Source organism: Neltuma alba, unplaced genomic scaffold (genome assembly GCF_004799145.2).
Source record: "Neltuma alba isolate B1F8T4 unplaced genomic scaffold, ASM479914v2 tig00003187_pilon, whole genome shotgun sequence".
NCBI classification, from domain to species: Eukaryota; Viridiplantae; Streptophyta; class Magnoliopsida; order Fabales; family Fabaceae; genus Neltuma; species Neltuma alba.
In genome coordinates this window covers 832350-845337 of record NW_021633178.1, presented here as the reverse complement: position 1 = coordinate 845337, position 12988 = coordinate 832350, and the positions used below count along the sequence as shown (strand labels likewise).

General features: G+C 33.8%; 1 protein-coding gene and 1 pseudogene across 2 annotated transcripts; both read right to left on the bottom strand.

Annotated features, from left to right (window-relative positions):
- Positions 1–2733: 2733 nt before the first annotated feature.
- On the bottom strand, positions 2734–4185 carry LOC114740839 (uncharacterized; annotated as a pseudogene).
- A 6004-nt stretch (positions 4186–10189) lies between these two features.
- LOC114740769 (uncharacterized) lies at positions 10190–12688 on the bottom strand. 2 transcript variants are annotated; one of them, XM_028928982.1, is made up of 4 exons: positions 12142–12688; positions 11359–11426; positions 11006–11185; positions 10190–10829 (listed from the first exon to the last, which is right to left on the bottom strand). In XM_028928982.1, the coding sequence occupies exons 1-4, from the start codon at positions 12641–12643 to the stop codon at positions 10659–10661; spliced, it is 921 nt and encodes a 306-aa protein (XP_028784815.1). In that variant the 5' UTR covers positions 12644–12688; the 3' UTR covers positions 10190–10658. The 2 variants fall into 2 exon arrangements, with proteins under 2 accessions (XP_028784815.1, XP_028784816.1); XM_028928983.1 differs by having other exon boundaries at positions 11051–11185.
- Positions 12689–12988: the final 300 nt, after the last annotated feature.

Here is a 12988-nt window from a genome sequence, read left to right as displayed (position 1 = left end):
AATAAAACCAAACTATGATTTGAAAAATAGCATCTGGAAAATAAATTCTGGAGAGAATAGATTATGAGAAAAATAGATTTTCTAAAAAATTGATTCTGATAAAGTGAGAGTGTCTGGATAGTTATTGTCAGAAACACTTTTCATATGTACACATTACTAAAAAAGACATACAAATATGATAATTACATAAAAGATAGATTTTATAATATATTTTAATTTGAAGGAATGAAATTGTTAATAATATATTTTTTTACCAATATAATTAATAATATATAAAAAATATAATTAATAAATAATTAATATATGCATATATATTTATAAAAAAAGATTAAATATGTTTATAGAAAAATGAATAAAAAAGTGCTGTAATAATTAAGATGTTGCATCGATATGAAGCACTTATAATAAGTTATTTTTTTAACTACATATTACCAGTCTGGTTGAAGCTTTCCTTTAATAAAAGTTTAAGACCCTATCTACATATTAACTCTCCAATTAAGTTTTACATTAATGACCGGAATAATAATATTACACTTAAGACCAATATTAACTCTCTAATTAGGTCCTACATTAAAAACCGAAATAATAAATTTGTTTTTTTTTTGCCAACATAATAAACAATGTATAAAAACATATATTAATTAATATACCCAGTTCTAAATGTAACAGTTAGTTGACTAATTTGAGTAAATTAAAAAAATAAATTAAGTTAGTTATTTGTAATAAATAGGTGTTACCTTTTCTACAATATCCCTATTAATCAAGTTTATTAGTTATAACTTAAAAAACGATAGACAAATATGAGAAATAAAGTATATTGAAGTTTTATATTTAAGACCAAATAAAAATCAAATGAGATCTTATATTAAAGATAGGATGTAGTAATTGTTAATGTGCGTATATATAATTATAAAATATAAGACTATATTTTTAGAAAAATAAATAATTGTTTTCAACCAAAAAAAAATTACTGTAGGGGGTGAGGGGAGAACCGTTCAAAAAGCACAAATTTTTTGCTTATTACAAAACTTTGGTTTTGACAGGCAAACCATGGCTTTATCATAAAACCATGATTTCAAAAAATTAATAAGTGTCTGGGTAATTCTCTTCTCAAGGTTTGAGCAATCATCCAAATACCCTCTAAAACTGTAATGGTACTGTAATACAGCCAAATAAAAGGCGCATGTACGTATAATTTCTAAGCTTTTGTTTGTGACAATATTGTGATATATTTTGAATAAAAAAAAGCACAAAGAATAAATTTTACTTTGACTAAAAATTCTAACTTTTTGTTTGTTTCAAAGTTCAAACAACATAAAATATACTTTGAGGCCTCCTCTTAGTCCCAAACAACTTGTACGAAATAAAAGAAGCATTAAAAAAAAAAATATATCGCCTATGAAAAGGCGAAAAAATTGGCTGAAATATGAATGATTGAACATTATACGTATCTGGCCACCACGCTTTTGAAGGCATTATTGATTCAATTAGAAGATTTTTACACAGACATTAGAAAACAGGGATGCTGATTCATCGGCCGATTCTTATCTCCTTTGACAGCTCACCTTTTTGTCGGGGGGGATTGGGCTCTGGTATCCTGTGCGGCTTGATCTTTTCTGGTACAGTTGCCTCAGGAAATGAGATGATCCTTATTCATTTGAAAAAGAAAAATCCTAATCAAGGCATGGATATTTTCTTCCTTGGAGGAGAACGCAGACATTGCGTCTTTCTCTCGACTCCTTTTAGCGGAATCAGTGACAAATACCGACCACGCCAGCGGAGGCATCTGGAGATGGAATATGCCATTACAAATTCTAGTGGACTATCAACCTCAGCCATCATTTTCCGTTTTCCTCTTCTAGAAAATCAGATCACTATTCCTACTTCAAATATGGTCCCTTAAAGGAAACTTTGGTCAACCATCACTCAATTACTTATCAAGAAAAACTAAAGCTTAAGCGTAGCCTGAGAGGTGGATGGTGATCCTGCTATGGCTTTTGCGAGAAAGTACCTTATGAAAGGTAAAAATGCGGGGTTCATAACAAATTACAAATCGGCATATAACTGGAACAGGTTAACCTCAAAACAATCCATTTCGCAGAAGAGATTATGCTTCACCGTCCAATTTCAGTTTGCCGCCACTGTGCGGACTTCCGAACCTCTCTAAAATTATCTTATGCGGAGAGAGAAAAGATTTTCACATGAATAACACAAAAGCGCAATTTAAATACTACCTCAAATCCTAAATATAATAGTTAGTTGATTAATTTGAGAAGACTAAAAAAATAAAAAATTAGTTATTTATAATAAATAAATATTATTTTTTCTAAAATATTTTTGCTAATTAAGTATATTGACTAGAACTATCATTGTTAAAACAACTATTTTAGAAAAAAATATATAAATATAAAAAACAAAATAGATTAAGGTCTTGTACTAAGGACTAAAATAAAAATCCAATAAGGCATTATATTAAAGACCAGATGTAGTATAAGATTATATGAATCAACCTCACATTTAAGCATGATTGAGGAGTTGTTACACAAACTTGTGAATTCTAGAATTCTTCGTAACCTTCACAACGGAGAAGATAAATTATAAAACGGTCACAAGTTACAACACATAATTTGCATTACAGTCAAGATTATTTCGGCTTACTGTTTTTTCTTACTGGGCATCTGGCCATGAGTTTCAATAACCGAGCACAACAACAACTGCAGCTACCGGTCTATCTTCAGTTACCAAGCATAACAACCAGGCATAAATTAGTAATCATACTGTATTTTGACGATGGGTTGGAGGGTGAAAGAACGAAACTACTTCGCCAAAACATCTGTGTCACAAATTATCTTCTTTGAAGGAAGAACAATGGCAGCTACCGGTCTCTCTTCAAATCCACCACCTTCATCAATAATCAGCCTCAAGCCATTTGTATGGAGTTTTGCATGATGACCACTGACCACGGCGGTTGGACTTGAACTTAGTTCCTACGAGAAAACAAGCTAATTAGAATGAATTTGAGGTAGCTAAAACACCAAGTTCACAGAAACAAAGATGAAAACTAAAAAAGAATGACTTCTAACGAAATTGCACCTAGACAACATCGGGTTTGTGTAGTACCAACAAAAAAATATTTCGACCAAAGAAGCAACAAGCTATCAATCACCTCTTGTATATTGCACACTGTCTCCCGCTGAGAGGCACTACCTTGGGCACCCGAGTATCCCGAGATTTCAAAAGCTCTAATTGCTCGTTCACACTTTCCGTTTTTCCAGACCAGCATGAACAGCAATCAACTAGCAGCTTTTGAATCCATCATCAGTCTCGACACATACTTCATCCTAGTACAAATGATCCAGAGTTTCAGTAGTTATCTTAATATACATCAATTTGCAATCTCAATAAGGAACACACTTCCAAAAAGCAGGTGAACAACTTGTAAGCTAAGTCAAATGACGAGGAAATTGTCTTGTGACGGACAGAAAGGCAGAGAAGTCCCACCTCTTCATGGACCCAGACTAAATCAGCAAGAAACTTCTTATGCCCAGCAGGAACTGCTTTAATCAAATCTGTACATAATGATAGTCTTTCAATCTAAGGAATAGAACAAAGCAATGTGCATTTTCAAGAAAAGGACCAGTAACAATTAATAAATTTTAGCACTAATAAGTAACTACTCTTCCGCATTACACGAGTCACTGTACTTGCACAATGTGGCTTGTCACACGCACACTTATTGAGCGTGGAAATATTGATTGATTGAATTGCCATAAAAAGAGCTACGAATCAATATCAAGTTATACAAACACCGTTGACGTAACTGGTAAAAAGGATCGAAAACTACGTAATGCCATCAGCTCAAAACAATCAAATATCTTCACTGGCCTCGAGCTCTTTCCAGGCATCGGGCGGCGGAGGCAGAAGACCTAAAAAGGCAGCGAAGGGGAAGTCATGGTTGCCAGAGAGAGAGACGTGTTTCTGATTGGGGTATCTAGAGGGCAATTGAATAAGGAAATCAATCACTTGACGAGTATCGGGACCGCGGTCGCAGTAATCACCCAAGAGGATAATGATGGCAGATTGAAATAGCGAAGGATCGATTTCCTTTCCGAGGTTAGACCACAAGTTTTGGAGCTTGGTGATGTGACCATGGGTGTCACCTATGCAGCAGACCACCCTGGCCATTGCTTTCAGTAGACGCGATCAATTACTCGCCGGTTTCCATTTCAATGGCGCATCAGAACCGTTGCATAATTATATTATATTATATTATAATAATTTATTAACCAGTGACAATTTAAACTTCTTCTTTTTCACGCCAATTTATTCCGTTTGACAGGAATGCATTCTGTATATGGTTTTATAGTAGGTTTTAACTTGGATTTTGTCTCTCATTCCATCCTCCTTTGCTGCCACTAACTTCAGCATTCAGGTTAAAAGTAAACAGCTAGCTGACAACCAATCCGATTTTTCTTTAAAAGGTATAATTATTGCAGGCTATCTTCTTCTAGCTTGACAGCCAACTCCTAAGCAGAGAAAGAATGCAGGATAAAATTTATACCTCAAGACAAACTTTAGGCAGAGAGTTCAGCATCTGCACAGATGCAAAACTTCATACGCAGATTTTCCACAAAATAGAGCCAGTGAGATACGGTCCGTGTTGGGAGAAAAAGAAACAGAGAGAGGGAGAGAGAGATACGGTTCGCATATATAGGCTTCGTATCTTACAAGAAGTTGCCTGAAGGAGCGTGGCCTTTAACTACACAAACAGCAAGGGAAATTGATTCGATTATCTGGAGAGAAAAAGAACCTGAAAACCTAGTTTTTCCTAACTACCCAAATCCGAAGCTCTAAGGAATTCTATGAAGCTAGATAAAAGTATGCGTGATGAACCAATGGAAATCTCGAAGAAACATATTTTGTCTACACTGCTCCTGAAAAGACTGCATTATGGTCCATCTCTGTTGCAGACAAATTGCTACATTTCAAGTATTCAATGAACCATCGTCGGTTTTTGGGACATTAACCGAGCCGATTTCAAAGCAAACACCATTGAAATAGCAGAAGCAATAGAGTGAAGATGAGATCGGCGGAGGCGTACTACGAGAAATGGAGTCCGTGTTCTGGAAGAAGGAGAGAGTAACAGTCCTGCAATCACCATGGAAGCTCGATTGCGAGGACTTATACACTGAAGGAACAACCGGAAATCTTAGTCCCTCTAAAGTATAAACCATCTTTGTGATTAATCGCTAGTCAAACTGCGGTATGTGTATGTATAGTGATGAGTTCAGGTGTTTTGTGACAACTATGGCAAGTCCCAAGCTTGGGTCACGGGCAGAGCATTGCCAGATTATGAAAAATCAGGGAGATGGGAATTGAGGTGCGGAAAAGGCAACGCTATCCGCCAATTCTACCGCGAACGGAACAGGCTGTGTGTGACGGAGATTGAGCTTTCAATTTCATATGCTTAGTCCTATAACATTTATTTAATTAATTTAGTTAGATTAATAAGATTAGGTAAGATAGTTAATTATAATAAATATTTTTTAAAAATATCTTAATTATCTTTTTCAATTTTTTTCTCTCATACTTGGTTATCATTGTATTTCTCCGGTTGTAAATATAAAACCTATTTTGCAGTGCAAAATAAGCCTTGTATTTAGGACCGGAAAAATACAATATAAATAATTTAAGAAAAAAATAACAAATATATAAAATAAATCTTATATTTAAAATAGCTTTTTCAGGTTTAATATCGTTTGGATTTATATTTTTGAAACCTGACTTTTGAATTTGAGTAGACTTTTAGACTGAAGCTCATATTTTTAGCTTTCACGGGATGGTGCGATTGGGATCATTAAACAAGAACAAACAAACCGTGTATTTCTCTCCATTTGTGGCTGAAAAAAACAAGAACAGTGGCGCTGTGCCTTCCAATATTTCTTTAAATATACTCCTCCGGTCCTAATTATAAGACCCAATTGACTTATTTGAGGAGATTAAGGAAGTAAGTTAAGTTGATTATTTATAATAAATAAGTGTTGTCATTCCTAAAATATCCTTGCTAATTAAGTATATTGGCTAAAACTATCATTATTAGAAGGATTATCTTGGAAAAAAATGCATAAATATAAGAGACAAAATGGATTGGGTCTTATAATTAGGACCAAATAAAAAGTCAAATTGGGTCTTATAATAAGGACCGGAGGAGTACTTAAGTATCAGTATTTTTCAATTTCTTCCTAATAAGCTTTTTTATTTTAATAAAATTTATTTTCAATATTTGTTTTACAATTGTCACATTATATGCATATAATATTAGATATGTATTTCTCAATAAAATTCATGACTTTTTATTTTTTTTCATTAATTATTTAAACAACTTTCAACTTGTCAAATCGATTTTTTTACAAAAAAACAATTCAAACACAAATCACATTATATTATCTAACAAAATTAGATTAAAAAAATTATTTCTGTTACTGCTAATCCAAACACATAGTAAGTTTTTATTTATAAATTTATAAATTCGTTTCCCCAGGGAAGCATTTACTTATATAGAATTCTTTCAATCTTCGAAAACAAAGTACCAAAGCATTAGAGGCAGAGACTGGATTTCGCAATTTAAAGCTGCTGATAAAATGTCGTGATCAATTGTCAGTGCTGACTGCTGACCCCCTCGAATTATTTCCGTTATAGGAGATCAATGCCGATTAGATTGGATGTTGTTGCTTCTTCTTTAACCATGATTCATTTATTATTATTTTGCCTTGTATTGCAGCAAGAAATCTTGTTAATTATTCATGCTCAAACAACAACAGCATAAAATGTTGATGAGATCAGGAAAGAATCGAGACTTATGACGGATGTTAAGCTGCAATAATACCGTAAGACCACCAATATATGGTGCATCTACATATAATTTCTATAACTCTGCTTTCATATTATGGAACAATATTGTGTTATATTTTGATTGAAAAAAACAGAGAGAGAGAGAGGGGGGGTAAAATTTTACTCTGAATAAAAAATCTAACCTTTTGGTTTGCTTCAAAGTTCAAACAACGGAAAATATCCTTGAGGCCTCCTCTTTTTCCCGAAAAGAAATTGTCTGAGACCGTTTCTAATTTAATTTACTGGAAACGGTTAGAGTAGACACTGCAATTTTAAAACAAACATTGAAAAACAGTATCGCCTGTGAAAAAATTAGCCACACGGATGAGCGTAAACTACTAGCTTGAAACGGAGCTGTCAACGGGGTTGGGGGCGGGGGAAAATTTTAAAAAAGTTAACCGCAGAACATGCACCGAAATATCAATAATTGAACGTTTTAACTTGTAAGTGACTTCCATTCTTTTTATTGATTCAATTATCTGGACAGAGGACGTGAGTTGGTACTTTGGTAGTCGCCAAGAATTTCTCAATGGACATGCTGATTTACTACTATTTGCTAATTCTTGTCTCTTCCGACAGCCCACCTTTTTTGCAGGAAGGAGTTGGGCTCTGAGTAAGTCCAGCTTGATCTTAAGTGAAGGTACAAAAAAAATCCTAATCAACACATTGATATTTTCTTATATTATATGATGCTGGTTCCGGTTCTAATTATAAGATCTTATTTGGAGTTTATGAATAATGTCTCATATTTAAGAACGGAGTTAGCAATACTAATATTACATCTCCCTCTCGACTCATTGTAGCGGAACCAGTGACAAAAACCGACTACACTGCCCTAGTCGACTTGTCAACCTCAACCATCATTTTTGGTTGGGAAAATGTCATTTAAGTCCCATAACGTGGACTTAATTTGTAAGAAGTCTCGAGATATTCTAAAATTTGTTTTCAGTCCCCCTATCCCTATATGAAAATAAGTTTAAAAGTAAAATGTTCATTTTGCTAATCAAAATTTTAGCAAGAAGAAAATGGTTGATAGGAGTTTTTAACAACTGCATGTATAAAAATTTACAACAAAAAATAAGAAAATAGCAATTGAAAATATGAAAATTTATAACAAATAATGAAATATTAACAACTCTGCATATGAAAATTTGCAACAAATAATAGGATATTAACAACTCCACATATGAGAATTTATAACAAATAAATAAAAGATTAACAACTCTACATATGTAAATTTACAACACAATAGAAAATTAACAACTGCATATATGAAAATTTACAACAAAATGCAACAAATAATAGAGGATTAACAATTCCACGTATGAGAATTTACAACAAATAATTAGAAAATAAGAAATGAAAATATAAGAATTTATAACAAAAATAATAGAATATTAACAGTTCCACATATGAGAATTTATAACACAATAGAAAATTAACAACTGCATATATGAGAATTTACAACAAAAAATAGGAAAATAAAAACTAGAAATATGAAAATTTATAAAAAAAAATAATTGAATATTAACAACTATATATATATGAAAACTTGCAACAAACAATAGAATATTAAAAACTCTACATATGAGAATTTACAACAAATAATTAAAAACTGAAAATATGAAAATTTGCAACAAATAATAGAAGATTAACAACTCCACATATGAAAATTCACAATATAATAGAAAATTAACAACTACATACATGAGAATTTACAACAAAAATAGAAAAATAATAACTTATTTTCGTATTATGTTATAAATTTCCATTTTTTTAGTTGTTATTTTCCTTTTTCTTTGTTATAAATTTTCATATATGCAGTTGTGAAAAGCCCTAATCGACTCATTTTTTGCTAAAATTTTAATGAGTAAAATGGATATTTTACTTACGGACTTATTTTCATTTAGGAGTAGGAAAACTGAAAACAAATTTCAGAATATATTAGAACTTTATTACAAATTAAGTCCACATTATAGGAGTTAAATGACATTTTCCCTTTTCGGTTTTATTTTTCTAGAAAATCATGGTACCTTGAATGAAATTTTGGTCAATCGTCACTCAACTGCTTGTCAAGAAAAGCTAAAGCTTAAGCGTAAGCTGAAAAACAAACGGTGCTCCTGCGATGGCATTTGAAGTACTTTATGGAAGGTTAAAATACGGGGCTAAACCTAGAGATAATAAATTACAGCTTACAAATCGTCGTATTACTGAAACAGCAAATGCAGAAGAGATTGAAATATTTCACCATCCAATTTCAATTTCCCGCCACTGTGCGGACTTCCTAACTTCCCTAAAATTATATAATGCAGAAAGTAAAATGATTTTTAGATGGATTAAACAAAAGCACAATTACTTATATTAAGTTGACTGACGAGTTATGTTACGCAAACTTCAGGATTGTAGAATTCTTAAAAACTTTCAAAATTAAGAAGATAAATTATATAACAACCACCATTTATAGGACATCATATGCATTGAAGTGAGTATCTGGATAGAAACCAAATCACGATTTTAAAAGTATTTTTATGGAATACAAAATAAATATGTAAAAGAATTTGTCTCGTTTAATGAAAAAATACTTTTTAGAAACACTTTTTTACTCAAGATTATTTAGGCTTACTGTTTTTGCTTCCTGGGGTATCTGGCCCAGAGTTTCATTAACCAAGCCCAATAGTCATGGGGTACATACAACTGCAGCACATTCTTCCCCTCTCCATTGGAATATTTTTTACCTCCTTATTCAGGTGCTGCTTAATAGAGCTAGTCCAACCGGTCAGCCTACCAAAAATAACAAGTTAGGGTTAGCCAAAAAACCAACTCATCAATAAACAAGCATTTTCAACCCACAATACCAGGCCCGTAAATCACCGCAGGTTAGCCTGCCAACCCGTAGGCTCCATCATTTCTTTTTTAATTTTTTAATTTTTTTAATAATTATCATTATATTATTATATATTATATCTTATCTAAAAAATTTTAAAAAATACCTATATAATTTATTTGGTGCTTTCAATCAAATATTTTCAAAAAAATAAAAATTCTATCATATTTTTTTGGATATTGTATAAGAAAAAAATATTAAAAAATAAAAAAAATTTCAAAAAAAAAGAAAAGAAAAGAAATTAGTGTTAGTAGGTTGGCGGGCCAACCCACCAACTCAACTTAGCGGCCAACCCATCTTCAAACGAACCTTTTCAACCCGACCCATATAAGTTCAATCCGCCACAAGCCAACCCACAATCAGCAAGTTGACTCATATTACCAGTCCTACTACTATATCTGGTCCATTCAGTAATTTGGGATTAGAACTGGAAGCCTCCGATTTAGACATGAAGAATGCAGAGGGACAACTAACTGTTCAACACTTCAACATAATCCCAAGAGAAAATCCAGATCCAGGTCGCATTGCAGTCTTTCCCGCCAACTTGTATCGTATTGAACTCTGCATGCAGGTAAACATTTGGGATGCTTCTCACCAATGACAAGGCTAGTCTCTCCCCATCCCTTCAGAGGCCCATCAATAACTAGTTGAATTTGAATGTATCAAAATCCTACGAGGTCTCTTGATATAATAACTAGTGCAGCACCCCGCCCACTACACATAGCTTATGTGTCACAGGGCAAAGAATTAAAAAGGGTACAATATGGTAACAAAATTACTCAGTGTCATTCAATTTAATCATACTAAAAGCTTCTCGTAGATGATAGCTTAATTGTTGACCATACTGTATTCTAACGGTGGGTTGAAGGATGAAAGAACGAAACTACTTTGCCACAACATCTGTATCACGAATTATCTTCTTTGAAGGAAGAACAATTGCAGCTACTGGTCTATCTTCAAATCCACCACCTTCATCAATAATCAGCCTCAAGCCATTCACATGGAGTTTTGCATGATGACCACTAACCACGACAGTTGGACTTGCACTTAGTTCCTACGAGAAAATAGAAGCTAATTACTAATTAGAATGAGTTGAGGTAACCAAAACAAAGTTCACAAAAACAAAAGAGAATGACTTTTAACAAAATTGCACCAAGAAACAGACAACATTCTGTTTTGTCGTACCAAGAAAAAAAAAATACTTCAACCAAAGAAGCAAAAAGCAATCACCTCTGGTATATTCCACACACTGTCTCTCCCGCTGAGAGGCACTACCTTAGGCACCCGAGTATCCCGGGATTTCAGAAGTTTTAATTGCTCGTTCACATCTTTCCCTTTTTCCAGACCAGCATGAACAGCAATCAACTTGCAGCTTTTGATTCCATCATCGGTCTCAACACAAACTTCATCCTAGTCAAAAGGACATCATGATCCACAGAGATTCAGTAGTTATCTTAATATACATCAATTTGCAATCTCAATAAGGAACCCAGTGTTCCAAGGAGCAGATGAATAACTCGCAACCTAAGTCAAATGATGAGGAAATTGTCTTGTGACGAGACAGAAAGGCAGAGAAGTCGCACCTCTTCATGGACCCAGACTAAGTCAGCAAGAAACTTCTTATGCTCATCAGGAACTGCTTTAATCAAATCTGTACGCGATCGCAGTCCTTCAGTCTAAGGAATAGAACGAAAGAATGTACAGTTTCAAAGAAAGGGCCAGTCACAATTCAATAGCTTATAGCAGTAACAAACCCGAGCAGAGCATAATAAAAGTAACTCGTCTTCTGCATTACACGAGTCGCACTGTACGTGCACAATATGGCTTATCAGACACAACTTTATGTGTGTGGATACATTAATTGATTGAATTGTGTCATAAAAAGAGCCCCGCATCTACATCAAGTTTTGCGGACACAGTTGACCTAACTGATCATCCTTCTAGTCCATGTTATAAATCATTTATAACCAATTCACACACACTAATAAAACAGTTAAAATCATTAAATTTATCATAAAATTCGAGTGATTTCAAATGTTACCTTTACTAATTATATTAAACTCCAACATCATTAATACTTATTCTCTCACTACCCTTATAAAATATGGTCATACAGGGGAAAAAATATTTAATGCTCCTGGAACTAAACAAAAGCCTCGTAAAAAATAAAAAGTACCAAAAATAGTTGTTAGCTGATGACTTACATAGGGACTTAAAAGAATCGAAAATTTCGTAATGCCAATGTCACCGAAATGTTTATAGACTCAAATCAGTTCAAAACAATCAAACTTCGTGATTGATAAAGCAATATCGAAGCAGTATCAAACCCATGAAAGAGGCCAAAGCTAGCAAAACGAGAAGCATACCGGCAGAACCATGAGGAACCCCATAAGATTCAAAAGTGGGTGCAGCATCATAGATGGAACCCTTATAATCAATGCCCTTGGCTGTATTGTGCTTGACCTTGATTGAACCAGCCCATCGCCTCCCCTGAAGATGCATATTTTCATAACTATCACCCTTGTACCATCCTTCTCTATCCTCACTGGCCTCGAACTCTTTCCAGGTGTCGGAGAACTTCGAGCCATCGGGCGGCGGAGGCAGAAGACCTAAAAAGGCGGCGAAGGCGAAGTCATGGTTTCCGGAGAGAAAGACGTGTTTCTGATTGGGGTACCTAGAGGGCAATTGAATCAGGAAATCAATAACTTGACAAGTATCGGGACCGCGGTCGCAGTAATCTCCCAAGAAGATAATGATGGCAGATTGAAATAACGAAGGATCGATTTCCTTTTCGAGGTTAGACCACAAGTTTTGGAGCTTGGTCATGTAACCATGGGTGTCACCTATGCAGCAAACTACCCTGGCCATGGCTTTCCGTCGATACAATCAATTACTGACCGATTTCGGCTTTCGATTTTAATCCCATCCTTGCGGCTTTTAATCTTATTCGGAATCCTTATTTTTAATATTTACTCGTATCGACCCAGAACCTTTTCGTAATTATATTATAATAATTTATTAAACAATGACGATTTCAGCTTCTTCGTTTTCTTCTTCTTCTTTTTGACCTGATGCCAATTTAAACAAGACCATCATAAATCATAAATAATTAAATTTATGGAGCCGCACTCATTTAGATACTCGAATTCTTTATTCTGTTTGGCAGAAATTTATTCTGGATTTCTGTTTATGCTTTTATTACAAGTTTTAACT